Below are 18,092 nucleotides of genomic sequence, written 5' to 3' on the forward strand. Positions count from 1 at the left end.
CATTTCAGAAGTACTTGTACATTTCAGTCAATACATATAAAGCACATCTACATGTTACACTCTTGAAGCCCCCTGTGTTACCCAGGCATGCTGTCCTCCCACACAGACACCCTGAGGAGGCAGAGTGCTCTGACCTGCACAGGCTCGGGCGTGAGCTGGACAACGTGCTGCATACGCTCGCTGTGGTGATGTCTGGACTCTTCCTCGTAGATCACATCCCTCTCGTGCTGGGGAAGGTTCAGGAAGCGGCGAATGGTGCAGAGGTTCTCCCAAAGGGTACGGTTTTCCGGGCTTGGGTTTTCTTTCCAGCGCAGCAGCTCACACAGCCAGCCCTGCAACAGTAGGGTCAGCATAGTCAATTCACTGAGCACCAAGGAACCAGATGTGAGCAGAAGGTCAGCTAGACTTAAAGCTCTATGCTGAAAGTTTTGCTGGTCTCATCTCACACATAAACCTCCACCACCCCAAGCTGCCCTTTGGTCTTGACAATCCATGATATATTCTATTTCCTGCAAGCTGGAAAAACTGAAACAAGTAGCAGTGCTTAGCAGGAATCAGGAAGCACAGCATCTTGTCCCCTATCATATTCACACCATGTCTAAAATGCCCACATATCAATATTTTTCCTCCAGAAAAGCAAAGATGAAACAGAAGTGCATCTTCACTCCCATTTCAGAGCTCCTTCATTTCTTCATCCAAGCAAGAGAAAAGGAGGCATAACTCCTGAGACTTGCTAACAACTCTCACTGCAACCTGCAGCTGCAGAACCAGAAATTCAACACTACTCCAAATGTCTAGTAGAATATATTATCAAGACTTCTGATTTGCTGTCACTATGTTGTACTGACTCCCCCAGCTCTGAACCCCAGTAAAGTTCTACATCTTTAAATAATGAAATCTTGGAGAAGATGCAGCCTTACAGAAAGGGAATCCTCTAGTATCTAGCACAAAAGCAGCAAACAGGGTCCTGCAGAAGTTACTAGACATATCAAGATACTAGGCAGAGGTAATTCTAAACCCAGCCACAGATCATAACAATAATAGACTTTATTTCTGCTGTCTTGTTTTAAGGTTAGTTTGAAATGCCTTTAAAAGGTTACTGCCATATGTAAGGAACTGTAGGACCTCTCCACAGGCACTGACTGCTCCTGCCTCTGAGGAGAAAGCACCAGCACTCCAGGAAGAGGAAACCATCCTGAACTCCGAGGGCAAGGAGAGCCCGAGGGCAAGAGCTATTGGGGTGAGGACAGCCCCGTGTGTGCAGAGTGTGACCCAGTGCCCCCAGCAGGTGAGCCAGGGATTGTGGCTGCTGCTGCACCTGCCTGACATGGGGACACAGCCAGCCCTGTCGTGCCTGCCAGCAGCCAGCCCACTTGGGGCTGGGGACAGTGGCTCCCTTCCTGTGCCTGCACAGGAGACGCAATGCAAATGACAGAAGATGAGAAGATAATGCTGAGGATGCTGTCAACGCGCCTTACTGACTCCTGTCAAAATATTTTACCTAGTAGCTTTATAACCCATCATTTTCAAGCTACAGCTCAGCATTCTGACACCATTTTGACAGGCACCTTACAGTACCTAAAAGATCGCTTGATCAATGTTAAAAATGTTCAACACAAGAAGTAGCCAAAACTGTGCTTTTCTGAACAGTGACCAGAGCAAGCTGAACAGCCGGGTTCATTACCAGCCCACAGAGGGGCTTTTTGGTATTGCTTTTTTGTGTAACAACTTGTAAGCTATTGACAACTTCTACCACACACTCTAAACCCCGTGTATAATATCATAAACCGTTGTTTGTCGTACTCTCCACTGTGTCTTCTGCCTTCACCCCCCCAAAAAAAGGCAAGATTTGATTATCTCCGCTGCATCAGCCAAGACAGCAACACCAGCTGTTCTCATTGTGCAGCCTCTTCCTCACGGCCTACATGTTAATAACCTGATCATTCCATTTTCTCCTTCAACTGCCGGCTGCAGCACAGCGAAGAGACAAAAACCCAGGCCCATCTGCAGCAGCTGTAGGCACTGAACTGTGAAGCCACCAGGGATTTATAAACTAATCTGTAACACAACACTGCCTTGTTTTTACAAGTGAGAGGCCACATTTGTGCAGACCTGATCTTTTCTTGCAATAAACTAGGAGGGCTGGGGGGTGGGGTGGGGGGGCAAGGATGAAAACAAGATATCTAATCATTTACTTAGGGGAAAAAACCTCTGTGTTATATTTTCAAAGTGTTTTGATTGGTATTTGGGCAATCTCTCAGTCAGGTGAAGTCTGCATTTTAATGTGGTTTGGCCACATCCCTTACCCTCAGTTCCCCTCTTTCCACTGCTCAGAAATCCCCTAAAACTTCCTCTCTTTTAGAGAAAAGATAGGAAGAAATCTCCCAGCTCCACAGTGTTTTCTCAGGGGTTCCTCCATACAAAGGAAATAATTTTTGAAACAGAAAATAAACCATCTGTAGAAAAAATAAGCTCCCGTTTCTCCCTGTTTTCAGTGATCTGAGTAAGTGTCCAACTGAACTCTTTCAAAATATTTCAAGCAGGTATGTTTAACACTTCCTGGAGGATGCTGAAGCATGAAGACCCATCGTGTAACAGAAAATACAGAACACACCCTGCACCTGGTGGAGTTGCAGCCCATTGCTGGGCAGGCCTGTGGGAGGATGCTGTGCCTGGCCGGGGCAGAACCCAGGGACAGCTCGGCAGGGCCGCCTCCCCTTCCCAGGGCTGGACCGGGCAGCCCAATGGCGACTGCCACACTTTGATTTATCTGTCCCCTCATAATCAGAGCTCATTACAATCACTTAGAGCAACACTACAGGCCTCATTACGGACTAGGCACTCGCTGCCATTAGTCTTTAAGAAGGATAGCGCTCAATTTGCCTGGCAACATGCGAGGTCTTGACCTTGGAGCTATTAGGGAAAAGATTAGACTGCAGTGTGACCATGTGTGCAGACATGAGCAAACCAAATTAATTTCTGGCAAAGGGAGGCACCAGGCAAGGACCCTGCCATCCTGAGGACACCTGAGAACTTCTCCATTCCCCAAAGGAGATAAGCTAATGGCACGTTTAAAGGAGCCTGGTTCTGAAGGTGAAGCACATCCGTGGTATTTAGAGAGATATTAATCCAGTTTCCCCACAAAGTATTTGCTTGGCTGATCAGATTAAGGGATCTAGCCTTCAACAGCACACCCCCACCACAGCAGGCCCCAAGAAATCTGTGATACTTCACAGCCTCAGACATATTGCACCATGTGTACCCAGCTGCTACAATAATTAGCTTATGAATGTATCAGCTGGTTCTGTGATTTTTATAAATAATAACTAACCTACAGAGCAGAAAGATTTCCATGAGCCTAATATTAGCAAGAAATTGCAAGGTGCGCCTAACTGAATTGTCATTGTGCTAAATGCCCTGTCTTCTCTCACATTGTGCAGGACTGGATCTCCCCCAACACCATTTATAAATATTTATTTTTGCAATGTATTTGTGTCAGCTTTCTTCACAAGAGCCATTATTCGCTCACCCCCACACATAGACATGCATACCCACTGTGTGCATGTGTACACTTATCTGCATCAAATCTGTCCTTTCACTGCTCTTTTTCTATCCTTCCCTCTCTTTATTCAAGCAATCATTCAAGACCCTATCTATCCATCCACGGGGCTGTTCATTAGGCAATAGCTTTGACTAATATGTGAGAAAACACAAGAGTGCGGCAGCTTACTCACACGTTCTTTATGGCTGCAAGTAACCGTCTTCCCCATGCACAGATGAAAAGTCTGCATCGGCTTTTTAAAATTATTTATTTAAATAATCTTAGCACGCCATCCAAGAAAGTTTTGCAGTACCAGGCAAAAAAAAAAAAGTGTAAATGTCAAATAAAACAGTGACAGATGACAGTATTCTCTATTGAATAGCACCGTTTCTTCGTGCATGTTCAATGAGAACTCATGAATTATTAATACACAAAATCTCCTTTTACTGTTAAAAATCTCAACTTGGCGTTTTTTGGTTACAATTTTTTTATTTTCTTTTATTTATTTCTTTGGGGTCTGTGTATGTTACACAGAGCTTTCCAGGAGAATTATTTCATTTAAGAAATGCTAACATACAGAAATCTTTGGAGCTACAGCCATTCACAGTGAATTTTCATCTATAGCTGCATTTATTGGCATGAAGAAGGAAAAGTGAAGGAGACACTATCTCACCACCTTTTCCCCCACTCATCCACAGCATCTGAACTCACTGCTTTACAACTAAATACAACTTCTGTGAACGTATTCTGAAAAATCTGACAAATAACACACCCTTCCCCAGACCCGTAATATGCTGTGTTTCTTGTCCTGCCGCCCCTGCACATCACAGGTCTCACTCCACTGCACACACAGCCCCCTTAGCTGCCACAGAGTTACCAGAGAGTTTGATACACACCAGTGTCAATATGGGTGGCAGAATCCAGCCCTTAATGTCAGCTTCTAAGGTTCTCAAACGGGAATGTCTTCCATTAAAAATAAGAGGAGGAAAAACAGCACAATTAAAGGATGCTTTTGGCTCGACATGCAGGCACACCCAGTGCTTGTGGTTACAAGGAATTCTACTCAGAACTTCCTTCATTTCACCCCAAAACTTCTAGAGGCATCAAGAATGCAGCCCAATTTAGCTCATTAAAGAGCACTGCAGAGAAGTGCTAGCCTCTATTTTTGTTGTTCTCATGAGACAAGATAAACATTTTCTAAGCATTTTGTTTGATAAAAAAATAATATCATATTAATGTCCTATTTTTAACCTCTCTGCCTTCTAATCAAATACATTTCCACATAGCTAAGCAAACAACAAAAATCTGCAGAAAGCCAGCCATTCCCATTGTGCTTTTATGCTGTTAAAGAAACAGCATGCTTAGAACACCAAAGCATGAGCCTTGGTGCACTCAAACCCCCTCGAGGACAGCTAGCTGGTGCAGCAATCCTGAGCCACATCCTCTGTCACTTATCCCTGAACCCTTTTTAGCAGCTTGACCCTTTCACTTTTGCTGGGCTTACCCTGGAGCAGGGGAGGCTGCCCCAGCAGCCAGAGGTACCAGACTACAGTAAGGTCAGTTTTTCCAGCACTCAGTGAAAGTGTGCACAAACACACTGACCCCAAAACTGCTTCCTGCAGATCTGCTGCCCTGCAGTCTGCCAAGGACCAAATTTCGAACCAAGGACAAAGAAGGCACATGGGAAGAGTTCAGGCTCACAGTCATGCTGGGGTACAGGCCCGTGTTTACACTTTGCCAAAAGCCACTGCGGGAAGTGGCAGTTGGGTGTCCACGGTGACTTAGTCACAGGCAGCTGTTCTGCTTTGAGCATGGATAAACCTGCAGCTAAACTGACCTTGTGCTTCCCTGCACTTTCATTAAAATTAATAACAATAATAATAATATCAATAACAGTAATAATAATAGTACTACAGTTAGTTTTCTGCACTGACATTTTCTAGGGTCTCCAGTGAAAGCATGAGTAGGCAATCGAAGAGATTTTAGTAAGAGTGATTCAAGAATAAATCTCAAAAATAAATGTAAAAGGCCATTTCCTCACCCACATCATCAGTGCAGAAAATGTCAACATATGTGACAAAAGGAAAAAAAAGCAGCAATGATTGACGCAAGCCTTGAAAGATTAGTAAAGAAATGCTGCATTTACCAGAGAAGGCTCCCTTCCCACGTGGGATCACAGGAGTCCTCTGGACAAACTTCCTCAGCATCTCTTCTCTTTGCTCAGTTTGGGACTCTCTACAGTGCGAAATGAGCCAGATAATATTCAGCTCTTGTTCCTTAGTCGCCAAACTCTCTTACCATGAATCCAATAAGTGTCTATTAAAATAAATAAACCCCCTAATGATTCACGATAACCTAATCAAGAAAGCTGAAATGGATAAAAGACTAACTGTAATGGAGAGTTCTGTCATGGCTTCAATGAATTCTTGATGAGGGCCGGGGGAGGGGGACTGAACCTGAGAAGCTTTACTGGGAGCATTTTGATACAGTTCAAGGTTAATCACTCAACAGTCTGGATTTTCTGAAATGCTTGGTACTTTTCCTCCCAAAAAATTCAAAGCAAAATGCAAAGCACTTTCATGAAGGCCAGTTTCTCACTAGCTTCATAAAGCATGAAATAATTTAAAAAAAAAGAATTATATGCATGAGCCTTGAAGTACCTTAGATTCATGGGAACACCAAGTCTGCTTGCACCTCTTGGCCTCAGAGGGAAGGATGCTGTGCACTGAGGATATTTCCCAAGGTCAAACTAGTTTCTCCCCACACAAGAGAGGAAGTGTGGGCTTGTGGTTATGGGCAAGCAGCCCACCATCAGCTCCCAGGTCTGTCAAGGACTTCACGAGCAAAGCCCCAGCTCCACAACTGTCCCTTATTCACTCAGCTGCTGAGAGGCCAATGCACTACTGCAGATGCTGTCATAGAATCAGAGAATAGCTTAGGTTGGATGGGACCTTTAAAGGTCTCTAGTCCAACCCCCCTGCAATGTTCTGGGACATCTTCAACAGGTCAGGCTGCTCAGAGTCCAACCTGACCTCTAATGTTTCAAGGGATGGGGCATCTACCATTTCTGCAGGCAGCATGTTCCAGTGTTTCACCACCCTCATTGTAAAAAGTTTCTTCCTTATATCTAGTCTGAATCTACCCTATTTTAGTTCCAAACCATTACCCCTTGCCCTGTCACAATAGGCTCTGCTAAATAAGCCCCATTTAAGTACTGAAAGGCTGCAATGAGGTCTCCCTGGAGCCTTCTCTTGTCCAGGCTGAACAACCCCAACTCTCTCTGCCTGACTTCACAGGAGAGGTGCTTCAGCCATTTGATCATTTTTGTGGCCCCCTCTGGACTTGCTCCAACAGGTCAAAGTCCTTCCTGTGCTGGGGACCCCAGAGCTGGATGCAGTGCTCCAGGCGGGGTCTCACCAGAGCAGAGCAGAGGGCAGGAATCACCTTCTTCAACCTGCTGGTCACACTGCTTTGGCTGCAACCCAGGACAAAGTTGGCCTTTTGGGCTACGAGTGCACTTTGACAGCTCTTGTCCAGCTTTTCCTCCACCAGCATCCCCAAGTCCTTCTTGGCAGGGCTGTTCTCAATCCCTTCATCCCCCGGCCTGTGCTGATACTGGGGTTGCCCTGACCCAGGTGCAGGACACTGCACTTGGCCTTGTCAAACCTCATGAGGTTCACATGGCCCCACTTCTCTTGTCCTGGACGGGGGTCACACTGTGACTGCATATACAAGTCTGTAAAAAAGAAGCTCTAGTCCAAAGGTACTTCAAAGAAATTTTAAGTTCAGTCAAGGAGAGAAATGTCTTTCTGTATTTCCTCCACATGTGACAAGAACATTGAAATATCAGCACAAGAGATATGCCCGAGCTGTAGAGATTCAAAGCATCATAAAGGCACTGAGATGATAAGGCTGTAAGAAGTGCCCTATATGCAGACACTATATACACTACACATCTTCACCACAAGCTGCTTTTTCTAGCCGCTGTTCATCATCACTGGAAGCTAATTAGTTTAAGGCCACAGAAAACACCTATTATAAGCTAAAAGGGACAGAGAAGGCATCCCATGCTATCAAATGAATACAAGGGAATGTAAGTTGGGAAGCAAAGAGAGGGCAGGATGAAATTAAGGGCTGCTAACCCTTCCTCAAAGTGACCCTGTTCATTCCTCTTGCAATGTCTGTACTTCCTTCTTCGAGGACAAGCAGGAGGTAAGGACATGGGAAGGTGGCCATGGTGTTGAGTCCCATCTAGTGTGGGATCCTAATGAGGGCTAACACCCTCCTTGGCCAGAGAGCTGGCACCCATAGCCCTGGGTTTTTCTTTACCTGAAGGGCCTCAACTGAAGGGCTTTCCAGCCCCCAAACTCAAATCCTCATCAAGTTTATTGTTTGTTTGCTTACTTTTCAACAGGGTAAAGATACAACCCTGAGACTAAGCTGTGGTACCTTAACATTTTTTCAAATGTTGTTTCATGGGGTCTCTCTTGCTTTACTGTGGCACAACTGGAACAAACTCCAGTCCCTGGGAAAGAGTTCCAGTTTCAAGGCTATACTTCTAGTTTGCACTGGACTGGTGAAGGTTCCATTTGCCCTTCCCAGGGCTGATTCCCAGCAACATGCACCCCACTTCCCCATGCTACCCCAGGCTGGTTAAGAAGAGTCTCTTGCCCTGGGAGAACTGTGGGAAGTTTGATCTCCATGTTTGTACAAACTCTACCATCCCTCAGACTGTCAACAAGGTGTGCCCACTATTTATTTTGATGGTTACTGTTTATTATGAGCAGAACTCCATTCCTAAACTCATTTTCCAAAGACTAAGAAGAAAATGGCTGCTGAGCACAGCTTCTCATAGGACTCTCATTAGCAGAGGTCAAAGGGTGATGCTGCTGCACAGCATTAGAGAAGTGCAGGCACACGGTCATGGGGGAAATGGTTTTCCTGAAGTTGTACTATAGAGCAGATGCAGAACTGAATGTAGAAGCCAGTTTTAAAGCTCAACAGTCCAAACTTGCAGTAATCCAAGGCCAAAGTCTCTGCATATCCCACTGCCCAGCTCTGCACACAGACTGGCCACCCAAGCTGCTCTGAAATGGCACACCAGAAGTCCATCTTCTTGTGAATTAAATATAACCAGGGGAGCCCGAAGTGTAGACTGGAAACCAAACCCTAGTGTTCCAGCCACACTCAGAAGCATTTCCAACATGGTAATACAGGTCCCAGGTTTAGCCACTAAAAGGACAAAGGGCACTAAGCAGGCAGCATCCCCAGACAATCCTGCTGTCCACCAGGTACACCACTAACAGCTGGCAACTAAAATAGGAGGGCAGCTTTGGAGGCTGTGGTGTTAGGGCACTGAGCTCTCAGTTCCTGCTGGCTTCAAAAATACAAAGGGATGCACAGCACTTCACAAATGCTAACAATATAAGTTGCAAGGAATAAAATGCATATTAAGGTAAATAAGTGATGAATAAGTCAATGTCTACAATAAATAAATTGAAATCTTTATGAAGTTGGATTCCCTCAAAGAATTCTCACCATACTACCTTAGTAGTATGATGAGAGGCCCACGAGTCCCTGAAACTTGCATTTATGTTGACTTGTGAGCTTTGTGACTTGCAACCTCGATTTCTAGAACCTTCCCCTCTCTTCAGTTGCTGAGACTCTGCCATGACTTAAGAATGAAGATGATTATTTGTTAAATTAGAGGTCAATTAACTCCACCAGTGGATGATGCCACTTGCAATAACTGTTCTCAGTGGATACCACTCTTCCTATATGGAGACAGAAGAGGAAACTAGGCCTCTGTTGCCTCTGGATGTTCTCTAGGGTACATGACATACAGCCCTGTGTATAAAATGTCAAAACATCCCTGTTGGAGATTCACTGCCTGCTAAAACTGTGAAGATCTCACAGCACCGTGGATTGCTGTTGACAGAACAGCAGCGCCCAACATAACACATGCCTTGTTAGCAAACTGGAAGCCTCTCAGTAGTCTGGGGTGAGGGAATAATAGAGGAAGCCAATGCAACACAAGCCAGGCCTGTGGAGAATAGCAAGTGAACGAACCTTGGCGGAGAGTCCAAGCAAAGCCTCAGACTAGCTCTTTTTTCCCCCCTTTCAAACTCTCTCTTCTGCAAACATGGGCAGTTTTCAATAAGCGCTTCCCACCATGTAACTCAGCTGCTGAAATCAGCAGCATTTTCACCAGAAATGCCCACGACTATGCAAAACACTCAACTGCTAGTTTTCAGACAAGCTAGACCTAAGGCATCACACTGACCGTGACACCGTGGCTCTTCCCTATGCAAAAAGCTGTGTCCTTGCTTTTGGCACTCCTCTGGACCACAGAGCTCCTGAGCCAGTGGCAGGACACCACAGGCACATCAAGCCAGGCCAGGGGCAGGCACACAGGTGGGCTTTGGGGCAGGGGGAGGCCCCATACCACTGTGGTTCTTGGCTGTGACTTAGCTGTCCCTGCCTTCCAGTGCCCCCATAAACCACTTTCATGCTCCAGCAGAGCGCTATGACATCTCAGCATGGCGAATGCTGGGTCATCCCAGGGAGCCAGTACTGCTTTGGCAAAGCTGTGAAACAAAAGAAACATCAGCCTCAGAAACACTTCTTTATTCGCTGCTGCTGAAGAAACAAAACCTTTATGTGCAGTAACTTTGCTTTAAACAATAACATTTGTGGATCCTGTTCTTAACCTTTTGCATCTGGTATTCAAAATTTGCCCTGCTTTTTTTCCACGTGAAAGACTACAGATCTTATTTTTGTTTTGGCACTGGTGTGCAATGCTGCCAGAGAAGTGCACTCAAGCTGGCACAGACCAAAGCTGGTGAGCCACCCAAATTATTGTTGGGTGGTTCAGTCCCTCTCTATTTCAAGAAGCCTCTGGGTATAATGACAGGAAGCTTGCAGGCAATTTTAAGCCAAACCTCAGAGAGGCTGGCATTCTGTCTGTGTTAAACACTCCTTATTAAAAGCTGTCCAGTCCGGATTCTGGGTGGAACTTTGATATCTGCATGGAGTAAAGAATAAGGGGCACGTTTGCAAAATCAATTGTGCAGTTTTTATATTTACTGCACGTTTACCACATATGTCATTTATTACACAGTGGAAAACCGTTAAATGCACAGTAGTTGTGCCAAGTGGCATTATGCTTTTAACAGCTTTATTCGTTTAACAGCTCCAGTTCTCATTATATTTTGCCATGTGGTACATGAGATTTTTATGCATTTAACAGTTTAAGAGGGTTCCATGGTATTTTCCTTTTATGTATTTCATACTGAGCCTGGGATTTGGTTTGGGGGGGTAGCGGGACTATAACCCCTGTACCCTGACAAGAGAAAGCAAAAGGCAAAAATTAATGATTACATGAAGAAGGAAAAATTAATCAGATCTCCATGTGTCAGGGCACAAATACCTGTAACAAGGACAAGGCTTTCCCATGTGCTTTGATAGCTTTTGATGCTTTGTTTATATGCCTTTCAACCGCTTATTTTACATCTACTTTAATGACTATAATGTTGTTCCCCTGCACAGAGGAAAAGAAAGTGTGTGTTTTTCAGAGTGCATACACCTAGATACTTCTATCCCACTCTCTCATTGTCACATGCACATTTATGCATTTTTGTGTGCATATTGATGCCCTCTCGTAGCACAACTGAATAATTTCATCTAGGATCAGAAGCAGCTCTTTTCACTGAGTAAACAATTCCTTCCAACAATCTCCAATCCACTTGCCCTTCAAAAAAATTTGTATGTCCTCCTTTCCACAAAATCCCTTCTGGTGCATTATATTTTTTTAAAGAGTTGGATGAAATTTTTAAATTAATGGATTCTCTTCAAGAATTTCACCCCGACCTAGGTTAGCCCACATGTATTTTTTACACCCAAGGTAGAAATTAATCCAGGAGAACTCACTGCAGTGCCTTCTCATGCCTTTTTGTAAAAATTATTGGATCCAATGTGAATTATTCATATGGCAATACTGTATGCAGCACATACAACATCCTAAAAAGGAAACACCTGCCTAATACACCGTTTCCCATTGCCTTCCGTCAGTTAACCACTTGAGAAAGCAATTTCATTACCTGCTGAATGAGTAGGATACCACCATTTTGAAAGTTCCTTGTCCTACCAGCAGAGGTGTAAGTTATATACCACACGTGGGAAAAGACATACATGTTTGTACAAAAGGGGAGAAAAAGCTTGGCTGTGAGCTGACCCTTTCCTCAGCCTCATTTAAAAGGGAAAAGGAAACCACTTAAGCAGGCAAAAACCAAACATGACAGGTTCCCCAGAGATGAAAATTATTATTATTGTAGGAACAGATGTAATTTTATTGGTGGGAGGAAGAGATGGATCTAGTCCCAGTCCCAGAGTTTGCTTTAAAAACAAAACCCCAGAAAGCCCCACAACAATGAAATCCTCTATACCACTCACCTGACTTTTATTGGCAGCCACTTTGGCAAACAGAGCTTGAGATACCTTGGCCCTTTTCATCTCCTGTTGGATCTCATCATAAATGGCAGCTGTGATGTTGACGTTGGCGCTGTCCGCCTTAATGGGGAGGTCTGTTGTTGGTGTCGAGGTTTTGGCCTACCAAGAGACCATGAAAATAATAATTAAAAAAGTGCTGCTTTCAGCCCAGCCATCTGTGCAGAAATTATCAAAGGATTTCAGTCAGCTGATGCCAAACTGCATTAGCTACAGAGGGACACTTCCTGTCCATTATTCTAATCAGGTTAATTGTGATTGGAAATAATTGCAGTGCATTCCTATAGGACATACAAGGCCCTGTCAACTCTCCCCCTCTCCCTCTCCCAGCATGTTTATTGAGCAGCTCAACAACACGATAGGTAGCTGGGGCACTGGGCTGCAGGCAGTGCAGACACTAGCTTTGCCAGCCAGCTACTGCAGCACAGCCACCAAGCTCTACCTTCTCCCCCCTCTCTAAAAGTGGCCTACACCTTGGAGGAAGAGCCAATTCTCCCAGAAAAAATGAGTAAATGGGTAGAGGTCTCTAAATAATAAATTATTACTCAATTTAATGCACTCCCTCAAGTCTCCCTCATCCTTTATTAAAACTATACGTATGTCACTTGAGTATGTATGGTTTCCCAGCCTTATCATCATTATGCTAGCCAGACAGTCACCTAATTTCACCTAGGAAATCAGTGGAAATGAAAAAAAAAAAAAAAATCATTTCATAAAGCTGGGCTTTGGCATGCCTTTGATGTGCTGCCCTCATTCTCCTAAACTCATATTGAGATTTTGTGTATTCCACTGCACTCCTTTTAATTGAATGATTTCCCATCAGCTTCTGTGACAAATGAAGGACAATAACAGATGCTGCCAGTGCTTTCCCTGGGCTGGACTAACCCTACAAGGCTTCTATCAATACAGTTCAGAAGACTGCTACAAGATGTTGATTTTAAAGCCCCTTGGACTGGTGATCCACAGCATGCACTGTCAGGTGAGGGAGTGAGGGCAATGTGATGCTCACTGAGTGCTCCCAGCACTAGCTGCCCCTTGGAGACAGATCTCATTTACTTTCCTGGGCTCAAAGAGGAGAGATATCAGGGCTGATCGCTGCACCCCTTACACCTTTTAAGGGAAACATGTGGGTTACTGATATAAAATCTCTGTTTTCTCTTGAGATGTAAAGGTCTTAGGAAAGAACACAACCTAAATGGCAAAGTTCACACTTCCCAGTAGACCTAAACTACCCATACACCCCAGTGGAACTCATACTTAGCCCAATTATGAACCTTTTCAGATGGATCCTGGTTTTGTGTCAGAGTTGAAGTTTGCTAGAGCACATCTAATGTTAATTTTTAACTAGGCAGACGTGCCCAAATGTTTATTTGATAATGGGGAGGTTAACTAGGCAAAAACAAACCTTCTGAACTTCTTTTTCTGTTTTGTTGTCCTCCAAATCTTCCTCTTCCTAACATCTCTTTGTACCAAGGCCACATTAATAATGGAGCCAATATCCAATCAAGACAACACTCTAGACTAATCACTCTTTCTCACCACTTCCAGATAAAGCTTTAACCAACCTGTATCTTCTCCCTTTCCTACTCTCCAGACTCATCAGGCACTGCTCTGGGCTTGTTCCCTGCCTGTCATAGGCAGGACACATGCAGAAAGAGTGTAAGATTTTCCTGCTCCCTAAGGCCAGCCCCGTGTGCAAGCAGGGGCAGCTGGACAGCAGCTGGGGCAGAGAACAGAGCACACCCTGGGAGGCCAGGGCTAAACCACTGCCGTCCACAGGCCATGAGCTGGGTACAGTCCAACACAGGGACCAAGAGGGACACCCTGGTCTGAAATTCAGTCTTTACAGATAGATGAGAGTTAGGGAAATTGTGGGAAATGTAAGAAAACAACAAAGAGCTCATGGAAAGGAAAATGACTGTCCAAGTCTGTCAGGACTGATTTAATGGAGATTTGTCGGGCATAAAGAAGTCTTCCCAGGCACTGGAGCCTTTGGCTAGCACAGCAGCCGAGGTCACTACAGCTTCAAAGGCTGTTATGGAAGTCTGAGATCCTGAGAAGAACAAAATTAGCATGTAAAAGAAAGATTTAAAATATAATTCCATCCTGCATGGGTCTCCTACACTTCTAGGCCCATAGCCACATGTCAGAAAAGGGCCTGCCCTGCACACTCTGAAATCTGCACCATTTTTTATTTAATCGCCAAAATAGGAAGGGCAAGTACCAACCCAAAGTATCACAGTCACTAAAATAAAGTATTTCATGTTAGAGGCCTAGATTCAAAGCTGGTCTTGATACTAAGAAGAAGTTCACCACTATTTAAACACCTTGTTGCAAACAGCGGGAAAAAAAGAAAAAGTGTTTGTAACCACAGTGCCAGAGCACTGTAACCCAGCCTTTAGTGCTGGGGCTCTGTGTGCACGCAACAACCCCAAACAGCTCAGAGCCTCTTCCCCACAGCAACTCTACCCCATTTTCTGGATCAATCTGCCATTCTCACCTTGAGGCAGGTCCTGAGGCAGGGATATCACAAAAGGGTGGCTTGGGGCTGGCTCAGTCAGGGAAAGCTGAGCTGGGTTACTCTGCATGCCCTTACACATGCCTGCATGACAGCCCCAGCTCGAGCATTTCCACAGGTATCTGCTATTCCTCTCCTACCCAGCACACTCAATCCCAAAAGCATTGCTGCAGGATATCAGTATCTATGGAAACCGTGTTTCCAATTGCCATTCCATCACCTTTGCTGGCACACTAACACAGCTCCTGCAAGGCTGGTACAGCTCCTGCCACTGCTGCCCCAAAGCACCCCACTCCAGGGTAGGTAAGAGATCTATCTGGGGACTGATGCTGCCGGGAATCGCCACGCTGCCTGTAAGGATGGCATTTGTCTCCTCAGAACTAATACCAGGCATATGGGGAAGCACAGTAGCCGTGCTGCCTGCCCGGGAGCTGGGAAGAGCCTCATTTGCAGAGGTGTCCAAGTTGTCAAAACAGCACCTGTGCTGACTGGTGCTGGCCCTCTGAGGGCTGGGGAAATGTTATCCAGCGGGCACAAGGCAAGCACTGGGTACACAAACCTTTGTATGCTGCTTTTGCTTATCAAAAACCTCACAATATTCTACTGGACTCCTTAAGCTGAAACAAGGCAAGAATGGGCTGGTTTATACTTCTGGAGTATGGTTTTCCTGCAACATTTAGCTCTTACAAAAGCAGACAAAATTTCCAGTATTTTAAATTATGTTCTAGCTGTGGCTAGAGCATGGGAGAATGGCATATTTCAACACAGGAGTGAGATGGGGCAAGAGATCCAATTTTTATTCTAACTGGATTGCATCTAAAGTCACAATTTCCTTTCAGTGCTTGATTCTAGTGCAAAACCTATTGCAATAAATATAAGCAGGAGTAAGCTAATTCTTTTTGAATCAATACTAATGCAGAAAGTGGGTATATTATTTAAATAGTAAAATAGTTCCCTATAGATTTTTATTTTCACTTAAAGGTAACAAAAATAGATCAGGAGCATACAATGAGTTTCCCATGTAATGAAAGTTCAGCGTCTAATTTGGGTTGGCAGGATACACTTGCTTTCAGTCAAAATAGTTCTTTACATCATTTATTGTGGTGAAGTGCACCTACATGTCTGGGCTAAACTGAACAACCTCAACAGCTTCTCCAAAATCAACACACCTTCCTTAAGGATGGTCAGTTTGCATGTAAAACTTCACTCCGCCCAGCAGAGCTTGCTTGCTTACTTACTTACTTTTAGCACCTGTGGCTACAGAATTCAATGGGAAGTGCTCAGTGATATTATTAGAAGGGTCACATGAGCCCATTAATTAAAGATCAGAAAAGTGCTAGAACTGACCCATCATATCTGTCAGAAAGTTCAGACTAAGTCAGGCAAGTGTCATGACAGGAGTTCATCATCAGCCCTGTGCAAGCACCCTCACTTTCCAGAGTAAACATCTGGGACTGCATCAGCCTGGTACAAGTGGGGATGACTATTACAGTGTACTACGTGGATGCTCCTTCTTGGTGCAAGGGAACAACCTACCCAGGGAAGAGTGGGGAGCAACAGCACCTTAATAAACACATGCAGTTAGGGTAATGAGATAACAGCTGCTTGGGATCTCTAAAGAATCATCTTCCTTCCCAGCACCCTGTCCATCTCCACTTTCTGTACCTCAAACACTTACTCATAAAAAGCTCTAACTCAAGGACTGTGATTTCCTATGCAGAATACGGAGCACAGTCTTTTCTAATAACATCTATCTAATGCACTATCCACCTCTGTTCACTAGACACTTTTTATTGCAACATATATGAACCAGAAGCCCAAAAATTTCCTCTGTGCTCTGAAGAAGGTAATGGACATGGGTCAAAAGCTACATGCACTGTATTTCTATAATATATTCTGTAATTGCCTTGTAATGGACATATAACAACAGCCTGTATGTAATATCCACATGTACTCTTTCAGGTACTAATGTTATGTACTCTTTTGCATTTATGGCATTGATTAAAGCTAGAATAATCATCACAGCGTCTTGCTGAAATCCACTAAATATCTCTTAACAGCCACTCCAAAACCTTACGAAAGATTTTCCACAACTCATCTGGGCAAGGGAAGCAACAGACAGGGGAAGGGTAGAAAGAAACTCCTTCCCTGGAATAATCCACACAACAAACAGGTAACAAGGGATTGCATCTTACCTGGGGTGTTCTGGAGGAGCTTGGGCTGCTGGCAGCTGAAGACACCATGCTCACATTTGGGTTCATACTTCTCTCTCTCTCATCCTGATAGATACGATCCCGCTCTGAATCAGGCAAGTTGAGGAAATTCTGCATTGCCCTTAAGTTTACCAGGAGGGACTGGGAAGCTGTCCTAGGGTCTTCTTCTTTACGCAGGATCTCTGACAACAAACCCTGGTTTTAAAAAAAAAAAAAAAAAAAAGCCAGTCATGTGTTGGTGGGTTTCTTTGGTTTTTAAAAATTTGTTTAGTGTAACCAGCTGGGTTGCAATACTGAGAATCTACATCAGAATCTCATGGGCTCTCCCTGAGGGGATATTTTGTAGGAAAGTGTTTGCCTTCTGGGGGCTGGGGTTTATTTTGGGACTGTCCTATTCTGGCACAGTAATAAGCTTCTGAGTATGGAGATGCTGGATAGGAAGGTAGGTGCACTGGGTAGAAGAAATTACAGTTATCACCAGGTGCTTGCTGCAAATATTTTAGGAGCTGTTAGATCTCTCTCTCTCTCTCTCTTTTTACTTGAAGCTGGGAACACTTGGCAATCCTGTTCATTTTTGACAAATCTGCCAAGGTTGGTAAATTTAGTTTCGACATTTCAACAGTGCAGGAGGTTTATAAAGAAAAATGTTTGGCTGGGTTTTGATGTTACAGTCCGTTCATTTCAGTTTGGACAGTCATTTCTGAAAGGAGAAAAATGAAGCAACAATAAAACCTTAGAATCTAGCTTTAGGGATTTAACCCATTCTTTCATGCCTCATTTTAAAATAATGCAGGCTTCACATTGCAACCATGAATGAACACTGTATTAATCTAGCTTTTACCAAAGCCATTACACAGCACTTCCAAAAAATAAAGAGTAAAAAAAAAAAAGAATTGGAGAGATGAAAATGTCATTAAAAGAGGCTTAAATCTAATGATGGGATTAAATTTATGCATAACTGTATGCACTCGCACTCAATAGTTCCACAGATTATCTAGAAGTTAAAGGCACAGCACACAAGTCTGGCTCAGGGCCTACAGAAACTATCAAGGACATAGCGTGTGCCACCAGCTTCCCCCAGGGACTCCCTTATATCCAACATTTCACAAACTGGGAGTTCATTCCAAAAAGCAGGAACAGCAAATTCCTGGACTATACATGTTTTAATGTACTGGTGTGCAAAGAAGCAGAGAGGGAGCATTTCTGCCTATCGATTCCACTTATATCTTAATGTAACATATCATTGTGACATAAAAATTGTATCTTATGTTAACACGTGATTCTATATGCTCGTTATTTTAAAAGGCTATTCTGC

The 18,092-nt window shown here is 44.1% G+C and overlaps 1 protein-coding gene across 7 annotated transcripts in view; it reads right to left on the bottom strand.

Annotated features, from left to right (window-relative positions):
• Window positions 1-18,092, bottom strand: part of SATB2 (SATB homeobox 2) — a 226,980-nt gene that overhangs the window by 24,585 nt on the left and 184,303 nt on the right. For all 7 annotated transcript variants that reach the window (XM_085066112.1, XM_085066111.1, XM_085066113.1 and 4 more), the window contains 3 exons: window positions 16,760-16,972; window positions 11,993-12,148; window positions 135-332 (listed from right to left, as the gene is read on the bottom strand). In XM_085066112.1, coding sequence (XP_084922238.1) covers window positions 135-332; window positions 11,993-12,148; window positions 16,760-16,972 — 567 coding nt within the window. The remainder of the gene's footprint in view (window positions 1-134; window positions 333-11,992; window positions 12,149-16,759; window positions 16,973-18,092) is intronic.

Source organism: Lichenostomus cassidix, chromosome 7 (genome assembly GCF_008360975.1).
Source record: "Lichenostomus cassidix isolate B80296 chromosome 7, HeHo_3.0, whole genome shotgun sequence".
Lineage (NCBI taxonomy): Eukaryota > Metazoa > Chordata > Aves > Passeriformes > Meliphagidae > Lichenostomus > Lichenostomus cassidix.